The sequence below is a fragment of the Kwoniella newhampshirensis genome, chromosome 3 (genome assembly GCF_039105145.1).
Source record: "Kwoniella newhampshirensis strain CBS 13917 chromosome 3, whole genome shotgun sequence".
In the NCBI taxonomy this organism is placed as follows: Eukaryota; Fungi; Basidiomycota; class Tremellomycetes; order Tremellales; family Cryptococcaceae; genus Kwoniella; species Kwoniella newhampshirensis.
In genome coordinates this window covers 603,042-620,416 of record NC_089957.1, presented here as the reverse complement: position 1 = coordinate 620,416, position 17,375 = coordinate 603,042, and the positions used below count along the sequence as shown (strand labels likewise).

General features: G+C 50.9%; 9 protein-coding genes across 9 annotated transcripts; 4 read left to right on the top strand and 5 right to left on the bottom strand.

Moving 5' to 3' along the window:
* Positions 1 to 231: 231 nt before the first annotated feature.
* On the bottom strand, positions 232 to 1,829 carry IAR55_001571 (uncharacterized protein; the record flags this gene model as incomplete). Its single annotated transcript, XM_066944697.1, has 6 exons — positions 232 to 844; positions 898 to 975; positions 1,030 to 1,060; positions 1,118 to 1,336; positions 1,494 to 1,664; positions 1,760 to 1,829. 6 exons carry the CDS (start codon positions 1,827 to 1,829, stop codon positions 232 to 234), a joined length of 1,182 nt encoding a protein of 393 aa, XP_066804620.1.
* Positions 1,830 to 2,317: 488 nt separating this feature from the next.
* IAR55_001570 (uncharacterized protein) lies at positions 2,318 to 2,897 on the bottom strand (the record flags this gene model as incomplete). Its single annotated transcript, XM_066944696.1, has 4 exons — positions 2,318 to 2,385; positions 2,483 to 2,681; positions 2,763 to 2,814; positions 2,881 to 2,897. The coding sequence occupies 4 exons, from the start codon at positions 2,895 to 2,897 to the stop codon at positions 2,318 to 2,320; spliced, it is 336 nt and encodes a 111-aa protein (XP_066804619.1).
* Positions 2,898 to 3,439: 542 nt separating this feature from the next.
* On the top strand, positions 3,440 to 4,677 carry IAR55_001569 (isopentenyl-diphosphate Delta-isomerase; the record flags this gene model as incomplete). The annotated part of the gene is made up of 5 exons (XM_066944695.1): positions 3,440 to 3,599; positions 3,837 to 4,031; positions 4,129 to 4,266; positions 4,322 to 4,435; positions 4,499 to 4,677. The coding sequence occupies 5 exons, from the start codon at positions 3,440 to 3,442 to the stop codon at positions 4,675 to 4,677; spliced, it is 786 nt and encodes a 261-aa protein (XP_066804618.1).
* A 247-nt stretch (positions 4,678 to 4,924) lies between these two features.
* IAR55_001568 (uncharacterized protein) lies at positions 4,925 to 6,244 on the bottom strand (the record flags this gene model as incomplete). The annotated part of the gene is made up of 5 exons (XM_066944694.1): positions 4,925 to 5,040; positions 5,202 to 5,577; positions 5,684 to 5,930; positions 6,095 to 6,133; positions 6,192 to 6,244. The coding sequence occupies 5 exons, from the start codon at positions 6,242 to 6,244 to the stop codon at positions 4,925 to 4,927; spliced, it is 831 nt and encodes a 276-aa protein (XP_066804617.1).
* Positions 6,245 to 6,515: 271 nt separating this feature from the next.
* On the top strand, positions 6,516 to 8,687 carry IAR55_001567 (uncharacterized protein; the record flags this gene model as incomplete). Its single annotated transcript, XM_066944693.1, has 6 exons — positions 6,516 to 6,653; positions 6,828 to 6,969; positions 7,113 to 7,291; positions 7,408 to 7,512; positions 7,585 to 7,797; positions 7,878 to 8,687. The coding sequence occupies 6 exons, from the start codon at positions 6,516 to 6,518 to the stop codon at positions 8,685 to 8,687; spliced, it is 1,587 nt and encodes a 528-aa protein (XP_066804616.1).
* A 429-nt stretch (positions 8,688 to 9,116) lies between these two features.
* IAR55_001566 (acetolactate synthase, mitochondrial) lies at positions 9,117 to 11,592 on the bottom strand (the record flags this gene model as incomplete). Its single annotated transcript, XM_066944692.1, has 6 exons — positions 9,117 to 9,149; positions 9,212 to 9,447; positions 9,508 to 9,807; positions 9,875 to 10,177; positions 10,233 to 11,152; positions 11,219 to 11,592. 6 exons carry the CDS (start codon positions 11,590 to 11,592, stop codon positions 9,117 to 9,119), a joined length of 2,166 nt encoding a protein of 721 aa, XP_066804615.1.
* Positions 11,593 to 12,271: 679 nt separating this feature from the next.
* Positions 12,272 to 14,160, top strand: IAR55_001565 (uncharacterized protein; the record flags this gene model as incomplete). Its single annotated transcript, XM_066944691.1, has 10 exons — positions 12,272 to 12,376; positions 12,431 to 12,484; positions 12,540 to 12,564; positions 12,642 to 12,922; positions 12,986 to 13,056; positions 13,115 to 13,385; positions 13,506 to 13,675; positions 13,750 to 13,845; positions 13,903 to 13,920; positions 13,995 to 14,160. 10 exons carry the CDS (start codon positions 12,272 to 12,274, stop codon positions 14,158 to 14,160), a joined length of 1,257 nt encoding a protein of 418 aa, XP_066804614.1.
* A 406-nt stretch (positions 14,161 to 14,566) lies between these two features.
* IAR55_001564 (uncharacterized protein) lies at positions 14,567 to 15,737 on the top strand (the record flags this gene model as incomplete). The annotated part of the gene is made up of 5 exons (XM_066944690.1): positions 14,567 to 14,571; positions 14,774 to 14,823; positions 14,914 to 14,933; positions 15,104 to 15,204; positions 15,524 to 15,737. 5 exons carry the CDS (start codon positions 14,567 to 14,569, stop codon positions 15,735 to 15,737), a joined length of 390 nt encoding a protein of 129 aa, XP_066804613.1.
* Positions 15,738 to 15,984: 247 nt separating this feature from the next.
* IAR55_001563 (uncharacterized protein) lies at positions 15,985 to 17,163 on the bottom strand (the record flags this gene model as incomplete). Its single annotated transcript, XM_066944689.1, has 4 exons — positions 15,985 to 16,044; positions 16,126 to 16,265; positions 16,328 to 16,916; positions 17,029 to 17,163. The coding sequence occupies 4 exons, from the start codon at positions 17,161 to 17,163 to the stop codon at positions 15,985 to 15,987; spliced, it is 924 nt and encodes a 307-aa protein (XP_066804612.1).
* Between the last annotated feature and the right edge of the window lie 212 nt (positions 17,164 to 17,375).

The following is a 17,375-nucleotide window of genomic DNA, read 5'->3' as shown; positions in this document are numbered from 1 at the left end:
AGAACAGTGAGTAACTCACAGCGGATTATCTCTTCCTGGTGATTCATCTCCGGAGAAGGCATATTACGTAACCGTAATCCTGTCAAAGGCCGACCCTCCGAAAGCCCACCACCAGGCGTCGATGAGAATGATCATGCTGCAAGGGATACAGAGCAGTACCAGACCCGACCACCTAATGCCCATCATCGTATTCATGCCTTCTACAAATATGTGTGAATTTTACGGATCCCCTTAGTACCCCGTGAATAATCCCGCTTCCAGCCGGTCGTCTTCTGGGCTCAATGCCTCATTCAAGATCTTGGCCAACCTCAATCCTGCCATAGCCAACAGTTTTTCCACAGTCTTCTCCCTTCCAATCCTACCCAAGTATTCATCCGAGTCTAGCTCGATCAATGGGTCCCCAGGTTTGCCTGTGTACTCCTTAGGCCAGGCCAGATCGCAATTGATTTGATGTATGGGTTGAGCCCAGGTGAAAGGACAGGCTGGGAAAGTCATGTTGACACCCTTCGATTGCAGAGCTTGTGGGGTCAGTGCAAGAGCTTGGTCTTCGAAGCCTTCGGTCTCTCTGAGCGGTACCGGAAGGGCGAGCTCAGTGTACGCTGAAACTGAATTGGGAAGGAGGGAGAGTACGAGAGAGGAAGCGGTTCGGAAGTAGTCTTTGAATATGGCCGGAGTGGAAGGAGGGATAGAAGCATGTGAAGAATGAGGGAATGGGTCCCCAGTAGCAGGACAAGCAAGCCATTCCTCGAGATCATCACGCCACCATTGACGGATGCCCTCCCAGACGATCCATCGGACGTATGGGTCGAAAATTGCTCCAGGAAGTGCATCTTCAATTTGTTTTCTGTGGATGTCAGAAATCAGCATGAGCAGCATCGATTGACCTGACACACGTACGAAGGAAGGGGAGAGGTGTAGTTGGATAGTTCTCGGATGTTCTTGGTGATAATTCCCGAATCCCAAACAGAGTGCAAGCTTTACACGCGATTAGTAGAGCACCTTACTTTCCCTACGGACGGTGCAACTCACTTCCTGTGATGGCCTTCGAAAGAGAACATGGCTGTAAGATAGGTCTGTCAGCTTACTGATTCAGATTCTGAACTTCTGGTCAACAGACCTCCGTTTCCTCCCTTATCCCTTCCAGCAAGATGTAAGGGCTGATGCATATCTCCCACGAAATGAACCAAGAATCTCAGCGGGACATCGACATCATGTCCGCCTTTCCCCTCCATCACCGCTCGAGTGAAGTTCTGAATTGCAGTGACCACGTTGACATCCTCGTTGACCCAGCCGTGTTCGCCGAATTCGCAGTGGTCTCCTGGATGGTCTTCTTTGGCTATTGTACAAGGGAATCAGCTCTGAGCGCGTATTTGGGTACAGAGCGTATGAGAGCGTTGTGGAGACTTGGTCACGATCAGAGGGGGCAACGGGACGAAGTCTCACAGCTGAAGAACCGAAAGCTTTTGAGAGAAGGGAGAACGAAAGCGACCTACCGTTGACATAATGCATGGGTGCTGTACCTCTATACCTATTCCTGATCTGATCTGCCCAAGCAGCGATAGGCGCGAGATGACATTTCGCTTCCGCCGGTAAGATATTGCAGAGCTTGGTCTTGGTCGCTGGATGCAGATGGATCTGAGCGATTGTAGCTACGATTTCGTGGCCTGAATCACAGTACTCCTATTAGCCTTGGTCACAGTAGCAGGTCGGAGACCCTCGAGAGAAATGTGTGTGAGAGCGAATGAGTGGCGAGACTCACCTGCTGCACCCCATGATAACGCGGTTGGAAGGACCGACGCGGCAGCTAGTAAGAGTGCTGAGGTCTTCATACTGAGGTCCACAATGTATCGTACAGGACAGAATCAGAAGTTGGGAGGCTGGACTGATATGTCAATGGGTGGATCCCACGATGATGAGCCTTGTGGCCGTGATGGTGAGAGCGAGAGCAGGGTTGAATGACGCAGTGGTGCTATGATTATGTTTTGTACAATGATAACGATGTGATATCTCGTCAATGCAACGTGATACAGGAGGTGAGAGTCGATGAAAGTGAACTCTGGAAGCAAGACAATAGACGCATCACAGGATCATCATTTCATTCCGTCATCGTCGTTGCCGGTTGGCCACGTTTCTCTTTGATTCAGGGTGACACCGAATCAATTTGTGTGGCGAATACAGCTGAATGGAATGGCAACTGTGCAGAGTACACACGACTGCTCATGATTTATAGCTACATGCATAGGTCGTCACTTCTCTTCTCTGCCAGTCTGTCATTTCTACAAGACCACGCTACATCTTTCCTTCCTCAAGCCTCAAATTACTTCTCACCGACAACAGCGTTGTACGCATCCTTAGCGACAGCGGTGGCTTTGCTGACAAGACCGGCTGTATCATCGACTGGAAGTCAGTACTCTCACAGCTTGCCATTATGGCCGGGTCGGTGACTCGGCATTGACGACCTGTATTGAAGCATCTGACTCACGATCCGCCGCGACTTTCTCGTCGCCCAAAGGAGCCAATTCCGTGCTTTCAATCACACCAGGTTGCCCCTCGACGACCTCCTGAGGGTGCTTGCTGATAGTGTGTTCGTAGCCGCTCTCTGTAGGGACACCGGCGTGTCCTGAGAGTGAACCGCCAGTGGCGAACACGTCCTCGGGTTTGTTCGTTGAAGACGTGGAGACCTACATCCGGCAAGCGGGTCAACATATGAACCAGACACGACACTGATCTCATCCCGCCTTGTGGAGAGATGGATGACAAACATTCTGGACGCCAGCGTATACTCCTTGAACACCGGTAGGGTGGACATCGGTTCTGCGACAAGAGTTGCTGGATGAGCGGGTTGCCCTTTACCTTCAGCGGCAGAAGGGTAGAGCTCACTCGTTGAAAGCGGACATGGTTTTGATTGTGTTGTGTTGTGGATTCGTGAAAATACGTTACAGATGTTCGTCTTTGTGTCGTGTGGTTGTCGATGTGATGGAGAGTGTATTGAAAGCAAGATGTCGTTCCAAGTGGAAATATATACAGTCCAAACCTCTCCTTCCCGCCGCTCCTCTCTGTCCTACACGACCCGTAAAGATAAGAGCATCGACATTAAATCCTATGACGCAATGCACAGGTGGAGCTTGCCACAGAAAGGAGAATGACGTGTGATTACCGACGGGACACCGCATTATCAAAGCCGTCCAATGTCAAAATGATCCCGTTCGTGATGGTCGGACGATTGATCGATAGATTCCAGAAGAGCCAGCAACAATATTGTCAGTCAAATCCGTGTTTTCCACAGTAGTAGTTGGTGGAAGACGATCTTCTCACTTTGCAACAACCAATCGTTCACTGCTTTCCCACACTCTTTTGATCATCCATTCGACTCTTCTCTCACCCATAATCGATCCTACTGTTCGACTCTTCCTGCACCAAAAAAAAACACTCGTCCACCATGTCCGCTGCTGCTGTCGCCGCTCCCGTTCCTGCTCCTCTCCCCACAACCACCGTCGACCTCAATGCGTACGATGAAGAACAAGTGAAGATGATGGAGGAGAGATGTATCCTCGTGACGCCTGATGATAAGGCTTACGGCGAGGATAGCAAGAAGACTTGTACGCATCTTTCGTTTGCTTGCGATGCCGTTCCTGCACTGACAGAGTCATGTCCCGCTTTTCACTTTCCTCCTTGTCCTTTTCATACGGCGACTGTCGCCCACCCTCCCGTGAATGTACTCTCGTCTCGTATCTTCTCCTCGTACTGAACTGTGATATCGCTTGTTTACCCCTCGATGTACCTCATTTGGACATCGCTACACCCTCGCCACTTTCGCGTCGTTCGCACACCTACAGGCCACCTCATGTCAAATATCAACCAAGGACTTCTTCACCGAGCATTCTCCGTCTTCCTCTTCCGACCTTCCGACGGTCGACTCTTACTCCAGAAACGCGCCGATGAGAAGATCACATTCCCTGGCATGTGGACAAATACGTGTTGTTCACATCCGTTGAGTATCAGGTCGGAATTGGTCGAGGAGGGTCAAGAAGGTGAGTTGCAATATCGATCTTGCGAGTATGGCTTGTGGTTCAACAGCCCAGCGAAGGAGGAGAGAGGCGGTGCTAACTTCTGGTCCTCTTTGTCTAGGTGTCCGAGCAGCTGCTATCCGAAAGCTTCCCCAGGAATTGGGTATCCCAGAAAGTCAACTGAAACAAGACGACTTCACCTTCCTCACGAGAATACACTACCTCGCACCTAGTAATGGACCATGGGGAGAACACGAGAGTAAGCTGAGCGTCGTTCGATATGACAAGACCGGTCAGCTGAACCTCTCTTCTAGTCGACTACATTCTTTTCTGTACCCTTGACGTTGACCTCGATCTCAACCCGAACGAAGTCAGCGATGCGCGATATGTCTCTCGATCAGAGCTTGAAGCGATGTTCGCGGATGACAGTGAGTCCTGGAATACGGTCTGCAATAGTGGATACGTGATTAACCATCTAAATCGTACTTTAGCCAACTCTTTCACCCCTTGGTTCCGACTGATTGCACGAGATCTTCTTTTCCCATGGTGGGACGAGATGCTCGCCAAGTCGCAAGCGGAGGGCTGGGACGCAGAGAATGGTACTGGGAAGGTCAGAGCGAGCGTTTTGGAGGGAGGGGCTAAGGTCGACGAGCTCATCAAGATGCTCTGAGCCAAGGGAGGCTACTTTAGCAGCAATAGGGCGTTTTGAGGGGTCGATGACGATCGAGCCAACATGAGATGTCGATCCATCATCCATCTTATTCGTTTCCGGGAAAAACCGGTGATACCTGGATAGAGTCCATTCTCCTGGACACTCTTTGTATATAGCTTTTATATACCATCCATTTATTTTTCTTTTGGTCTACTGTCGGTATGTCATGCACGATGATACACATTCAACTTCGATTGAGTTTCTGCTATCGTTCGAAGGCCTGTGCAGAAAAGGGTTGACCTTCGATTGATCGAATTATGTACGTCGGCGAGACGAGACGTGTTCGGACTTGTTCGCCATTGACCATATCTACTGCGTCGACTGTGGGTAAAGGGGGGTGTATCAGCTCCGGTTCTGGCAATCTACATCCTTCATACAGATCACACAGTGCAGTCAGAGTCAAAGAGACGACAAATCGATGTAAAGATTTCGTACCAGTAACACGAAGCCCAGAGTTCTTATGAACGACCCTCACCACTCACCTCTTTCCTCACACTTCGCAATACTATCCACTATACCCGCCTCAAAGTTCCTCCTCACAACTCTACCCCTAGCCTCTTCCCGATCAACATCCACAAACACCCTTATATCCATCATCTCCGCACACTCTTCCCAACCCGGCTGATCCAAGAGGGTATATAGACCCTCAATGAGGATGATCCGATGTCGCGGTCCGATAGGAAGAGAGGATGGGAGGGGATCTTTCAATGAATGGGAGAAGGTCGGGAAAGGGATTCCGGTAGGGGATACGTTGACGGAAGATGATGAGAAGGTGGTGGAGGCGGAGGGGGTTACGGGGAGTCGAAGTAAGGAGAGGAAAGTGTGGTATGATGGGAGGTTGAAGGTGAATGCTGCGCCCTGGATCCATCCACGATATCAACATCAATGAGCAGCAATTACGAAGAAGATCACGGAGACCATATCGAGCAGACAACGGAGTCGCCTTGATGGTACCCTCGCTCACCCTTCTCCAGTGTGCTTCCTTTGGATCTTCAAACCCATCCAATTCCGCTCTAGAATAATGCCATCCGTCCAATCCTACACATATCGCAATCTCATCATCTTGACCCTGCGACTCGCTCGCCTCGGCAAGATTCAACGAAGTCGGTCGTTCCACGTGAGATGGATTGGAAGGTCGGTGATGGAGGAGTCGAGCGTTGAGAGCGTCTGTGAGTGGGTAGGCGAGGGTCGATTTGCCAGAACCAGGAGGACTGAAGGGGTTAGTGTATGATGATGTCAGCGATGTGTTGCAACATGTATGTATGAGGTGGTGCGTTGCAGGAAATGGTTAGCTTAGGTTAGGGAGAAAAGCGGTCTCGGTAAAGATTACGATGTGCGATCTGCTCTCGAGGATAGTAATCAGCGGACCGCGTACCCAGCTATAGCGACCAGCAATCTTTGGTCCGAAGGCAATCTTACAAGCAAGCAGTCAGCGAGGCAATTTGGTCATCTCCTCCGTCCCAACCACTCACTTCCGATACGCCTCGACGATCTTCTCTACTAGCTGTTTCGGTGTGACCTCCATCGTAGCTCCTGTCTATGAATACAGGCTCAGGTATGGTCCTATGCACAAAGACAGGTCATTCAAACTCGAACAACAACAATTGACGACTTTGCATCAGACCTCCACTTTCCTTCTGCGCCTCTTGTTTCAGAAGTTGCTTTTCTACGTCCGCCGAACCTGCTATCGTTCCTTCCATCTTGTACAGTCTTCTATATCTGCAGGTCGTCGCCAAGCGCAATGTTCGAGCCCTTCAGTCACACATGACATCTATCCCTACTGCAACAAGGACGACATGGTCCTCCCTCACAATGAGACCTTTCAAGCGGTCGACTTCATTACTCCATCATCTGTGAATATCCAGGAAGGACTTGGGGCAGAAATGATGATTGGCGAGGTAGAAGAAGAGATGATCTGGGAACCTGAAATATCGGTGAATATCTCATCATTCCCTACTATATACTTCACGAGCTTCTCCCCTTGACCTCTTCGCCACTATGCTCATCGCCTGAACTCTCGAAGCGACAAATCGGCCCACCTTCAGCCCACTCAAACTTGGGAAGAGTGTTTTCGAGCTGATGATGGGTTTGCACTACTCCCGTATCAGACCAGCCAACCGCTTCATTACCTCGCAGTAGACACCAACATCTTCATCTCGCATTTCAACCTCTTTCGAACGATACATGCCTTGTTATTTGGGCTGAAGCAATCGCCCTTGTTGCTACTCATACCGTCAACAGTGATCTACGGTACGTTACACCCACCTTATCTGAGCCACGTTGGGGTAACCAGTCCCAATCTGGAAGTCCTACTTCTTTTCATCGAAACGTCATCTCGATTCGTTCTTGTAAGATGGGGGAGACCACAATAACCGCTAATACCTCCAAGACAGAATTAGACCATTTGAAGGCCTCGACCGATAGACCGGAACCTGACTCACCTATAACCGTTGGCAGACTGGTAAGGACAGCTACATCGTGGTTGTTAGAGGTCGAGAGGACTAGAAGGGAGAAAAAGAAAGGTGTGTTGCGATGTCAATCTCTGAGAGAGAGATACGATCCTACGATCAAGGTGAGTATGTTTACCATCGTTGTCGTTTGCTCTGTCCCGGTCAACCAAAACGCGTACAGGACGACACCGTCGTCTCAGAAATCGCTGAAGCTGATTTGCTTCGACGACAACTGCAGGAAAGAGGATCCGCAGATGACCGTATCTTAGATTGTTGTCTTCATTTTCAGGAGACGGGAGGGGATGTCGTCCTGTGGACAGACGACAAGAATCTCAGTGTGAAGGTGAGGGAGATCTTTCGCTTGGTACTGCAGATTGCAATCCAGCGTCGAGCTGAACGTGCTCCGCGATCTCAGGCAGAGACGAACCACATTCCCACAATTGGGGGTCGGCATTCTTCCCTGTATTCTATACTCAAAGGGTGTGGGGCAGATCTCCCCGAGAAGCTATGGAGACAAGTCGCAGAATTGGGCGAGGGAGAATTGCCTGAAGTTGAAGAAGGTATAGATCACCTGGATGGAGATGTCGATATGGATATGGATATGGAGATCAATGATGACGGCAACATCGTCAGTCCCAGGCAATTTACCTCAAGCAAACGCGATATGCTCACGCTGATACCTGATTTCCCACTTTGTCTGGATTGCAGGAGCCCTACCACGACTATCACTCTCACCCTGGGCCTGTACAGTTGGCCACATCTCTCCTTTCCTACGACGAAGAGAGGAAGTACCCTTATCTCGTGCCGGCAACCGAACCAGCATTGGCCTCATTATCGCCTTCCCCCTTTTCGCCCTCTCAAGAATTCTTGATTTGCTCTCCTTCGAAGATCGACTCGACTACAGCTCTGACATTCGCCTCGCCCACCAGATCACCAATACTTGGCTCGTCGCCTGCAACACCTATCCCGATGAGTCGATCACCTTCGATAATCAATCCATCACCATCTCCGCTGGTCTCATCTCGCACAACATCGCCTATCAAATCTATCCCGACCTCGACCTCCACTACTCCGGCACAGAACTCGATCCCATCCCGACTCTTACTGACCTCATTACAGCTCTCTTTCCTTCCCGCCACACGACATCTTCTCGCCCTCACTCGCACTCGCGGCCTAACCGAATCTGACACGACTTCCAGCATCCCGACATCGAATATCATGCCAACTCTAATCAGGTCGTTAACGGCTCTCGACACGATGATGATCTCGGATGGTCATCTGGCAGATTCGGAACAACGGATAACGATCTTACGTTCGATAGCCAGCATTCGACTGATCAAGGATTTCATAGAATATCATCAGGAACTGAACATGAAATCTAGAGGAGGGAAGAGAAGACCAAGATCTGGTGAAGTGGTGGATTCGCTGAAGGTCTTGGTGGATTCTTTCAGCCAATCAGGAGTAGGAGGTGGAGTAGAATTGAAAGAGATGATAGAGGAGGTGGAGAGATTGGGTTGATGATGTGCTTCTTACTTTCAGGTCATATCTTATGATTGTGTTCCTGTCCAATCGTATCTTTCTCGACTCGAGGAAGATCGTATATCTCATTCAGACATTGAGTCATCCCTTCCCGTATCCCTTTCGACTCTCGCAATCTGCGTGTCCGTTTCCCTTTTTGGACTTCACATAGACATATCTGCATACTTCATACCCTTATGATTGTCAAGTCTTGTACAGACATCAGTCCTTTAGCCCTTCGCCGGATTCAGTATATCCAATGACTCTGATGCAATGACGGCCAACCATAATTGACATCATGCATATACACCGAAAGTACAAAAATGATACCTCCCTACATTTCATGACTGTGATGATGTGAGAGTGAGAGGGTCCGATATGGGATGCGCGACTCTGCTGCGCTTTTTCGTAGCTGCCTGACAGACTGCCTTAAGCAGTCTTGTTTCGGAGGAGAGGGTGGAGCTGAAGATGTTGTATGTCAGTCGACCGTCTTCGAAGGGTTAGAGCAAAGCATGGCCACTCACAATCTGCTCGTGCAGAGCTTTACCCGCAGGGACCATGGGGTAAACGTGTTCCGATGAGACGATACATTCCATGACGATCGGTCTTGTCCCGTCGTACTCCAGGAACTCCTTCATCATAGATGGCAGGTCGGCCATCTTGGCACATCGCATACCCTTAGCACCCATAGATTCGGCGAGCTTGACAAAGTCAGGGTTGGTCATTCGAGTATGAGAGTATCGGTTCTCGTAGAAGAGGTCTAATGTAAGTGTCAGCTTAACCACGACAGGGGATGGGACGGTTCTGCAGCTGCACTCACCTTGCCATTGCTCGACCATACCCTGGAACTCGTTGTTGAGGAGGAGAATCTTAACGCCGATGTTGAATTGACTGGCAGTGGCGAGCTCCATAGCGGTCATGGAGAAAGAGGCGTCACCATCAATGTCGATGACAATCTTCTCGGGCGCGGCGACCTTGGCTCCGATAGCTGAAGGTACACCGAAACCCATTGTACCGAGACCACCTGAGGAGATCCAAGATCGAGGCTCGGTCCATCGGTAGTATTGACAAGCCCACATTTGATGTTGTCCGACACCAGTAGCAATAATGAATTTGTCCTCTAAATCATACGCATACAATCAGCAAAGCATTCAATATAACGACGCGGAAAGTTGAGATAAACTTACTGCCCATAGCCTCGGCTTGTCGGTCAAGCTCCTGGACGATCTCTTGAGGTTTCAGCTTCTGACCGTCCTGACTGCGGTCGAACGTGAAGGGGTATCGCTCCTTGTTAGCCTTGCAACGAGCAATCCAGGCAGATCGGTCAACGGGCTCGATTTGAGGAACAAGCTCGGCGAGGGAAGCGACAACGTCACCAAGGACAGGAATTTGGGCTTCGACAATCTTGTTGATGTTCTTGGGCTGGATCTCGAAATGAATGATACCACCGGTACCGGCAAGAGCAGCAGCTCGGGCAGCAGGGGCGAAAGCTGTGGATGATTCAGCATTTGACTGCACTTCATAAATACTACGCATGATACGCACTGTCGACCTTTCCAGTTACACGGTCATCAAATCGCGCACCAAGAGCGATGAGCACATCAGCCTCTTGCATGGCAAAGTTGGCGTAAGCAGAACCGTGCATTCCAAGCATGTGAAGGGCCTTCTCATCTCGCTCGTCGAAAGCACCAAGACCCTGGAGAGTAGTGGTGACAGGGATCCGTCCCTGGTCGGAAAGCTGTTTGAGGAGTTTGGGACCTTCAGGAGAGGAGAGAACACCAGCACCGCAGTAGATGACTGGTCGCTTCGCGCCGTTGATCATCTTAGCGGCGGCGGCGATGAGGGAAGCCTCTCCGGGAATGGGAGATGAAGGTTGGACAGTGGGATTGAGTGGGTTGGAGGGGAGGTAAGGAGAAGATCCGGGAGTGATGGATTTAGCAGGGATGGGAGTTCGGAGGATGGCAGCGGTGACGTCCTTGGGTAAGTCCACGAGAACGGGACCAGGTCGACCAGTGGTAGCGATCTTGAAAGCCTCGTTGATTCTTCTGGGCAGCTCCGCAATGTCCTTCACCATGACGTTCCATTTGGTACAACTTCTAGAGATACCGACCATGTCAGCTTCTTGGAAAGAGTCACTACCAATGAGGTTAGTAGCGACCTGACCACAGAAGACGACCATGGGTGTACCGTCGCTGAGTGCATTCTGCATCGGGGTGACGACGTTGGTGGCACCGGGACCAGAGGTGACGAGGACGACACCAGGCTTGCCAGATACACGAGCGTAACCTTCAGCCATGTGGCCGGCACCTTGCTCGTGTCTGGGAAGAACGAAGTCGAAGTGAGAAGAGTTGTAGATGGCGTCGAAGACGGGGAGAATCGCTCCTCCAGGGTAACCGAAGACCTTTTTCACGTCGTGTCGAAGCATCATCTCGTGGAAGATCTGACCACCGGAAAGGCCAACGAAACTGCAGGAGCCATACTCCGTCAGTCAACGACCGATCAGGATGACCGACCACGTCACAACGACTTACGAGTGATCCAGACCATTCTTGACTTTGCTCTCGAGTTCATAGGTAGGATTGCTCGCGGGCATGGGTTGAGGTGTGGGTTGGAAATGTTGAGCAGGCGCGGGTCTGACAGCTGGAGAAGCTTTTGAAGGAGCGCTGGTCTGTATATTTCTGTAATGGGCCGTTACGCGATCTTTCGCCTCAGCGCTTATACCCCTCTCTCTGGGGATCGGTGCCGCAGCAGCTGCTTTGGGAGCATTTTGACTAGAAGAAGTGTGGAGCTGAGCGACATCAGATCGATGGCGTCTTTGGATGGTGGCGGAGGAGTTGAGGTAGGATGTCGAGGGAACGGAGGTTGGAAGAGAACGACGTAGGAGTCGGGATTGCCTGGAAAGCATGTTGAGTGATGGGCGGCGAAAACAAGTGATGGATGGTAGGAGAGTGAGAGATTTGAGCTCCTGCGTGAGCCTTTTGGTGTTGATATGGGCAGAAAGACGTCTGCTTGATCCTTTTCTTTTCGGTTACTGTCTTGTCTCGTCCAAAATTTGGAGGGGGAAAAGAGGAGGGAGAGGTAAAAGAGATGTGTCTTTCGATTTGAGTAACTTGGTTGCTGCTACGATACCATACGCGAACGCCGAGCTCTGATTCTTTTCTTCGAGTCAAAAGATCTGGCTTTGCTCCCTGCTCTACGGAATCAAATCCCAAAGATTCTCTGTCGATCCCTGAGATTCTCTTGGACCGAAATGTAAAAGTTGGCGATGCTCGGTAAACGAAGGAAGTCACCAAACATAGATTCCGCGGCGATATCATCAAGTGGCGGTGGAGGTCTTGGTGTGGGGTCTCCATTCTCATCGGGGTAACATTCAAGGATTGACCCGGCCATAATCAAGCCGGTATCATCCAGTTGTATTGATGATTGCGGGCCGATGATGGGGATGTCGTATGCACATGACTGCTTGGCCAACTTACTGTTACGGTGATCAACAACCCCTATGCATCGCTTGGATCCACCTTGCAAGTGCTTCATCAGTCTGCTTGACATTGTGGTGATATCTGGTCACCTTCCAAATCGACATCATGTCGTCCCTTCCAGCCGAGGGACCTCCCAATCCACCCGATTTCAAAGCCAAAGACAACCCAGCTTTCATCCTTCATGGCGCTCTCAAAACAGGATTCGAAGAGGTATGTGTCATCTCAACAGGCCGATGATGAGGACCACGGCTGACTTCGGCTTAGCAACCGGTGCCAGAGGTGGGTCCGGATGAAGTGCTTGTCGAAGTGAAGAAGACAGTGAGTTGGATAACCCTATCATGAGGTGCAAGACAAGCTGACCTCGTGTCCCTAGGGTATTTGCGGCTCCGACGTCCACTGTCAGTGAATCTCCGGTTGATCTTAACCAAGTGTGTCTTCCTGTATTCGCGCTGACAGACAAAACGACAATGTGCAGTCTACAACACCGGTAAAATGGGTTTGGTGTCACTGCTCGAACCGATGTGTCTAGGCCACGAATCCTCTGGCTACATCGTACAGCTCGGCTCCAACGTCGCAGCTCAAGCTGCGGCTGCAGATCGGTTGGCCAAGAGACTCGCATCAGAGAATGAAGGAGCTGATAAGGGATCCGTGAGAGGTGTGGTGGGGAAAAGGGCGTTAAACCTGGGAGATAGGGTCGCTATGGAGCCTGGGGTCACTTGTCGGATGTGCGTGGACTGCAGAGGGGGCAAATACCAGGTGAGTCCGGGAATGGAGGGAAATTCGGTAGATGCAAAGGTTGAGGCTGATCTTTCAGGATAGATCTGCGAGCACATGGTATTCGCAGCATATCCACCTTCGCGAGGAGGTACTCTGCAAAGATATTACAAACTGCAGGTCAACCCCTTACCAAAGCTGGTGACGCGAAGCTGAGAGAAGCAAGGTGTACAGTCCAGCAGACCTCGTCTACCCTCTCCCTGATTCTGTCGATCTAGTCTACGGAGCCATGATGGAACCGCTTTCGGTCGCCGTCCACGCAGTAGCGACGACCGGAGGCATGCGTACGGGTTGGAATGTTCTCGTCACCGGTGCTGGACCCGTCGGTTTGCTGGCTATGGCTGTCGCGAAGGGACTAGGTGCTGGTAGAGTCATCGGGGTCGACATCAACCAGGAGAGGTTGAATTTCGCAAAAAGCTATGCTGCGACCGATACATATATCCCTGTGAGTCTGATGCCGAAGGTGCTGGTCCGCATACTTGTAGAGTCCGCCATCTCTTCCCTTCTTTCGTCACCCGGGCAGCTTTCGGTGAACAAACTGACAAAGCTGATCCCCGCCCCGTAGATCAAGCAAGAAGCCAACGAAAGCAGACCCGAGTACTCGCTTCGGGTCGCAGCCGATCTTCTCCTTTCGTGCGGCATTCCTGAAAGAGGTCCGGGGTCCATCGATCTTGTTGTTGATGCGACCGGAGCGGAGGTGTGTATACAGATGGGCTTGAACGCTGTCAGACCCGGGTGAGATTCTCAGCGATCCTCAGCACTCCGTCGTGTGAACAGTCATCTGACTAATCACTATGCCTGGCTTTCAGTGGCATTTACGTACAGACAGGATTCGGACCGCCTGATGTACAGATCCCCATGTTCAGAGTCGTCACGAACGAGATCACACTGAAAGGCGGCTGGAGGTGAGTTGAAAGTGATAGCTGAGACTTGCCGAAAGCATACTGATTTGTCATTGACAGATATGGCAATGGTGATTAGTGCGTGACTGAGCCTTCTGCTTCTGACAACGAGTGAAGCGATGCTGACAATACCTATGATTTTTACCCTTCAGCCCCCTCGCGATTGATCTCGTAGCTCGAGGACTGGTTGATCTCAAACCTCTTCTGACTCACACGTTCAAGTTCAAAGATGCGCTTGATGCTTTCGAGATCACCAAGAAAGGGAAGGATAAGGATGGCAAGTTTGTGATCAAATGTGTGATCGATGGTCCCGAATGAAGGGAGGTTAGGCGTGGGCCACGAGCCGAACATTGTGACGGATGCGGGAACTCTTGTCATGCGTATAGTTGAAACGGTCTTGGGCGTAGCCAGCAAGCTACTACCGAGCACTGCATATGCATGTTTACAAACAAACCCCTTCCCAAACTGAGAATAAGAATGGCAACGATTGTAAAGCCGTGCCAAGAGAGGTGCCACAATCGCCTCTGGTCACGGAATTAGGATGGATTCCTATTGATTGTTGTAGCCGTCGGCCATTGCTCACCTCGTTCGGGGCCAACTCGCAGCGCTTGGGGGTTTTGGTTGGTTTTCAGCTATTTTTGTTGTTGTCATGAACATCACTTGTACATCTGCATCACATTCGACGTTCATCTCTGACACACATCCATCTCATACTCGGAACATCATGGCGTGAGTGCAGCTTGCCTTCTGCCTTTCGTTTGCAAAAAGCCAGTAGCTGATGATCATCATATTCTTGCAGGTCGTAAGTCCACCTCTTCACCTTTCGCTGCATCATGACTCGAACATCCTGAAGCCTCACTTTTGGAATCGTTGAGATGAAGGAAGGGATGTTGACTGACCTGATCGTTCGTTGTTTGGTTGTGACGCACAGGGGATTTATCAATTGGGCCAAGTCCCCTGCTGCTCGACAATATTTCTTCAGTGAGTATACGTCCTCGCTTTCTTCGCAATTGTCTCGTCAATACTTGCTGGTCAAGTATGTTTCATCGTTTGCTAACTGTATATCTATAGGCACACATTTCTGGGGACCTGTCAGTGATGGACCCCCCTTCGCTCTCCTCCCCTACCAGAATGAATCAAGGCTCTCCACGACTTTTCCATCATTCCATAACAAGCAAGAGACTTGACTGTCTTGGTTCCGTCCCCGAGTGACCCTCAGCCCGAACTTCTTCACTGACGTTCACTCCTTCCTCTCTCGCAGGTCGCAAACTGGGGTCTTCCTCTTGCCGCTCTTGCCGATATCGCCAACAAGGATGAGGAGACCATCTCAGGCGTCATGAGTCCTACTTTGGCAGTTTACTCGTAAGTCTCGTTGAGCTGTTCTCCTCTTGGCAATGGGATGGAATGAGGAGACTGAGGCTCGGAAGGCGCGAGCCCGATATGGAAAGATCTACTAGTCGGCGCGGAGCATTGCGCTGTCAGCACTCCCGCTCTCTTTGACCCTGAAAGATTGCCATCATTGTCTCGGGCCGTCGAAAGTCAGATTAGGAGCTCCTTCCTCTTCGCCTTTCTATTCCGTTCATTGTTATCTTACCAAAGCCTCGCATGGTCCCTCGTCTGTCGATGGCATCCATCCATCCACATTGCACATGCTGACCGTAAACCTCTCCTTTCCTCACAGTATGATCTTCATGCGTTTCGCCTGGAGAGTTCAACCTAGAAACTATCTCCTTTTCGCCTGTCACGCCACCAACGCCGCCGCCCAATCTGTCCAAGAAGGAAGGTTCCTCAACTACTGGTACTTTGGCGGACGGGAGAAGAAGCATCCTCTTCTCGCGGGTGTGGATGACGCCAAGGATAAGGTGAAGGAGGTCGTCGACAAGGTCAAGGCGTGATTGTACATCATCTGCCCTTGGTTTATGTGCTTTGGTACGGAGGTAGGGAAGGATATGTATACTTATGATAGATCCTGTATCCCCAGCGCATCAGGCTTACACATCTTACTGAAGATGTTTGGGCACTCAGTGCGAGTTGAAGGACATGCTGAAAGTATAGTGAATACTTCTCGCTGGGAGATCTGTACGAAATACATATGGTACAGGTACATGTGCTCGTAGCGAACATACTATCCAGCGACTGAATCTACTTGAGAGACGTTTGAGCCCCGCGTAGTGATAAGTAAGCTTGGTCACCACCTGGACCCTGCAACAGCCATAACAAGGCAGAGTCAGCTTGCAATCCACCAGAAGCCACGGTGCGAAGCGCGAGCTGTCTGTCACTCACCAACCCTCTGACCACATGCCAAACATCCAGTCCTTTATACCGCAGTCTTGTCTTTGGGTCAGTGTATGATGCGTGTAGACCGGTTATGTCGCAGTATTTCTTGGCAGGCAGGAGAGAAGGCGGTGCGGTGGGTGTGTGGTCTGTTGTGTACGTCGTGAGCGTGCCGCATAACATAGCTTTCAGAAAAGATGGTAAGACTCACAGGTGATAATCTCTTTCATTGGTCTCTTGAGCTCTTCTCCACCTCCCTCCCCGGCTATTCCACCTTCAGGTCGTAACGGCTCAGACGCGGGGGCAGGAGTCGTTCTTCCTTCTCCATCTTCATCGACGTCCATTGGCTCTACGCCATCTTCCGTCCCACCCATCCCCATCGGCGTAGTAGCACCGCTTGGTATCGCACTTTCCTCCCCACCTCCTCCTGTTCCCGTCACGGGTGTACTCGTCCCCGTCCCATTGTTCATACCTGGCCCCAAAGAACTTCTCTTCATTCTACCTTTCAACAGATTCGCCAAATTCCCCTTCTTCCCACCCACGGCACCGTTGGACACGACACCCTTCTTCTTCTTCGCAATGTCGATCACCTCGCCTCGCGCCTTCGCCGCAGTCTGAAGCGCTGATAGGAACCCGTCTCCGCCGGATAGACGCTCACGTTCGAGGACCAGGATCTGTTTGGCGTTCTTGCGGACGGAAGAGGTCGAGGTCGTAGCTGTACGAGAGGCGAGACGGGATACAAATGCGGGGTTCTTGAAAGGACGAGGGGAATCGGCATACGATAGTCGTTCGACGAGTGTCTGAGAGGACAGATGAGGCTGATATTAGCATGTGCGACGCGGGCGGTACTTCAAGTAGAAATGGGAGCAATTTGGCAGATGGGGCATGATTTTGGCATATGGTTACACGTACAGGTCCATCGTCGACGGGTACAGGGGTACCAGCGTTCGATTTTCTGGGACCTCCTCCTTTGGCGGGGAACTTTGGAGCCCTAGAGGACAGAGTCAGCGTTGCAGGACAGAAAGTCGAAATACGATGAGTGGACATACATGATACGAATGATCCACTGGCCGGAGAGAAACACGTTTCGTCGGGGCGAAGTCTTGAGTCAGAACTGAGTAATGCCAGTCGGCTTGTGGGGTGCAAGTCAGATGGGATGCTTGTCGCTGTCTTGGCTGAGAGATTATTCGATTGGTTCATCGAGTACAGCGTTGGAAAGAGCAACAACACTGGACATTGTGATTGGTGCTTCAACGGAG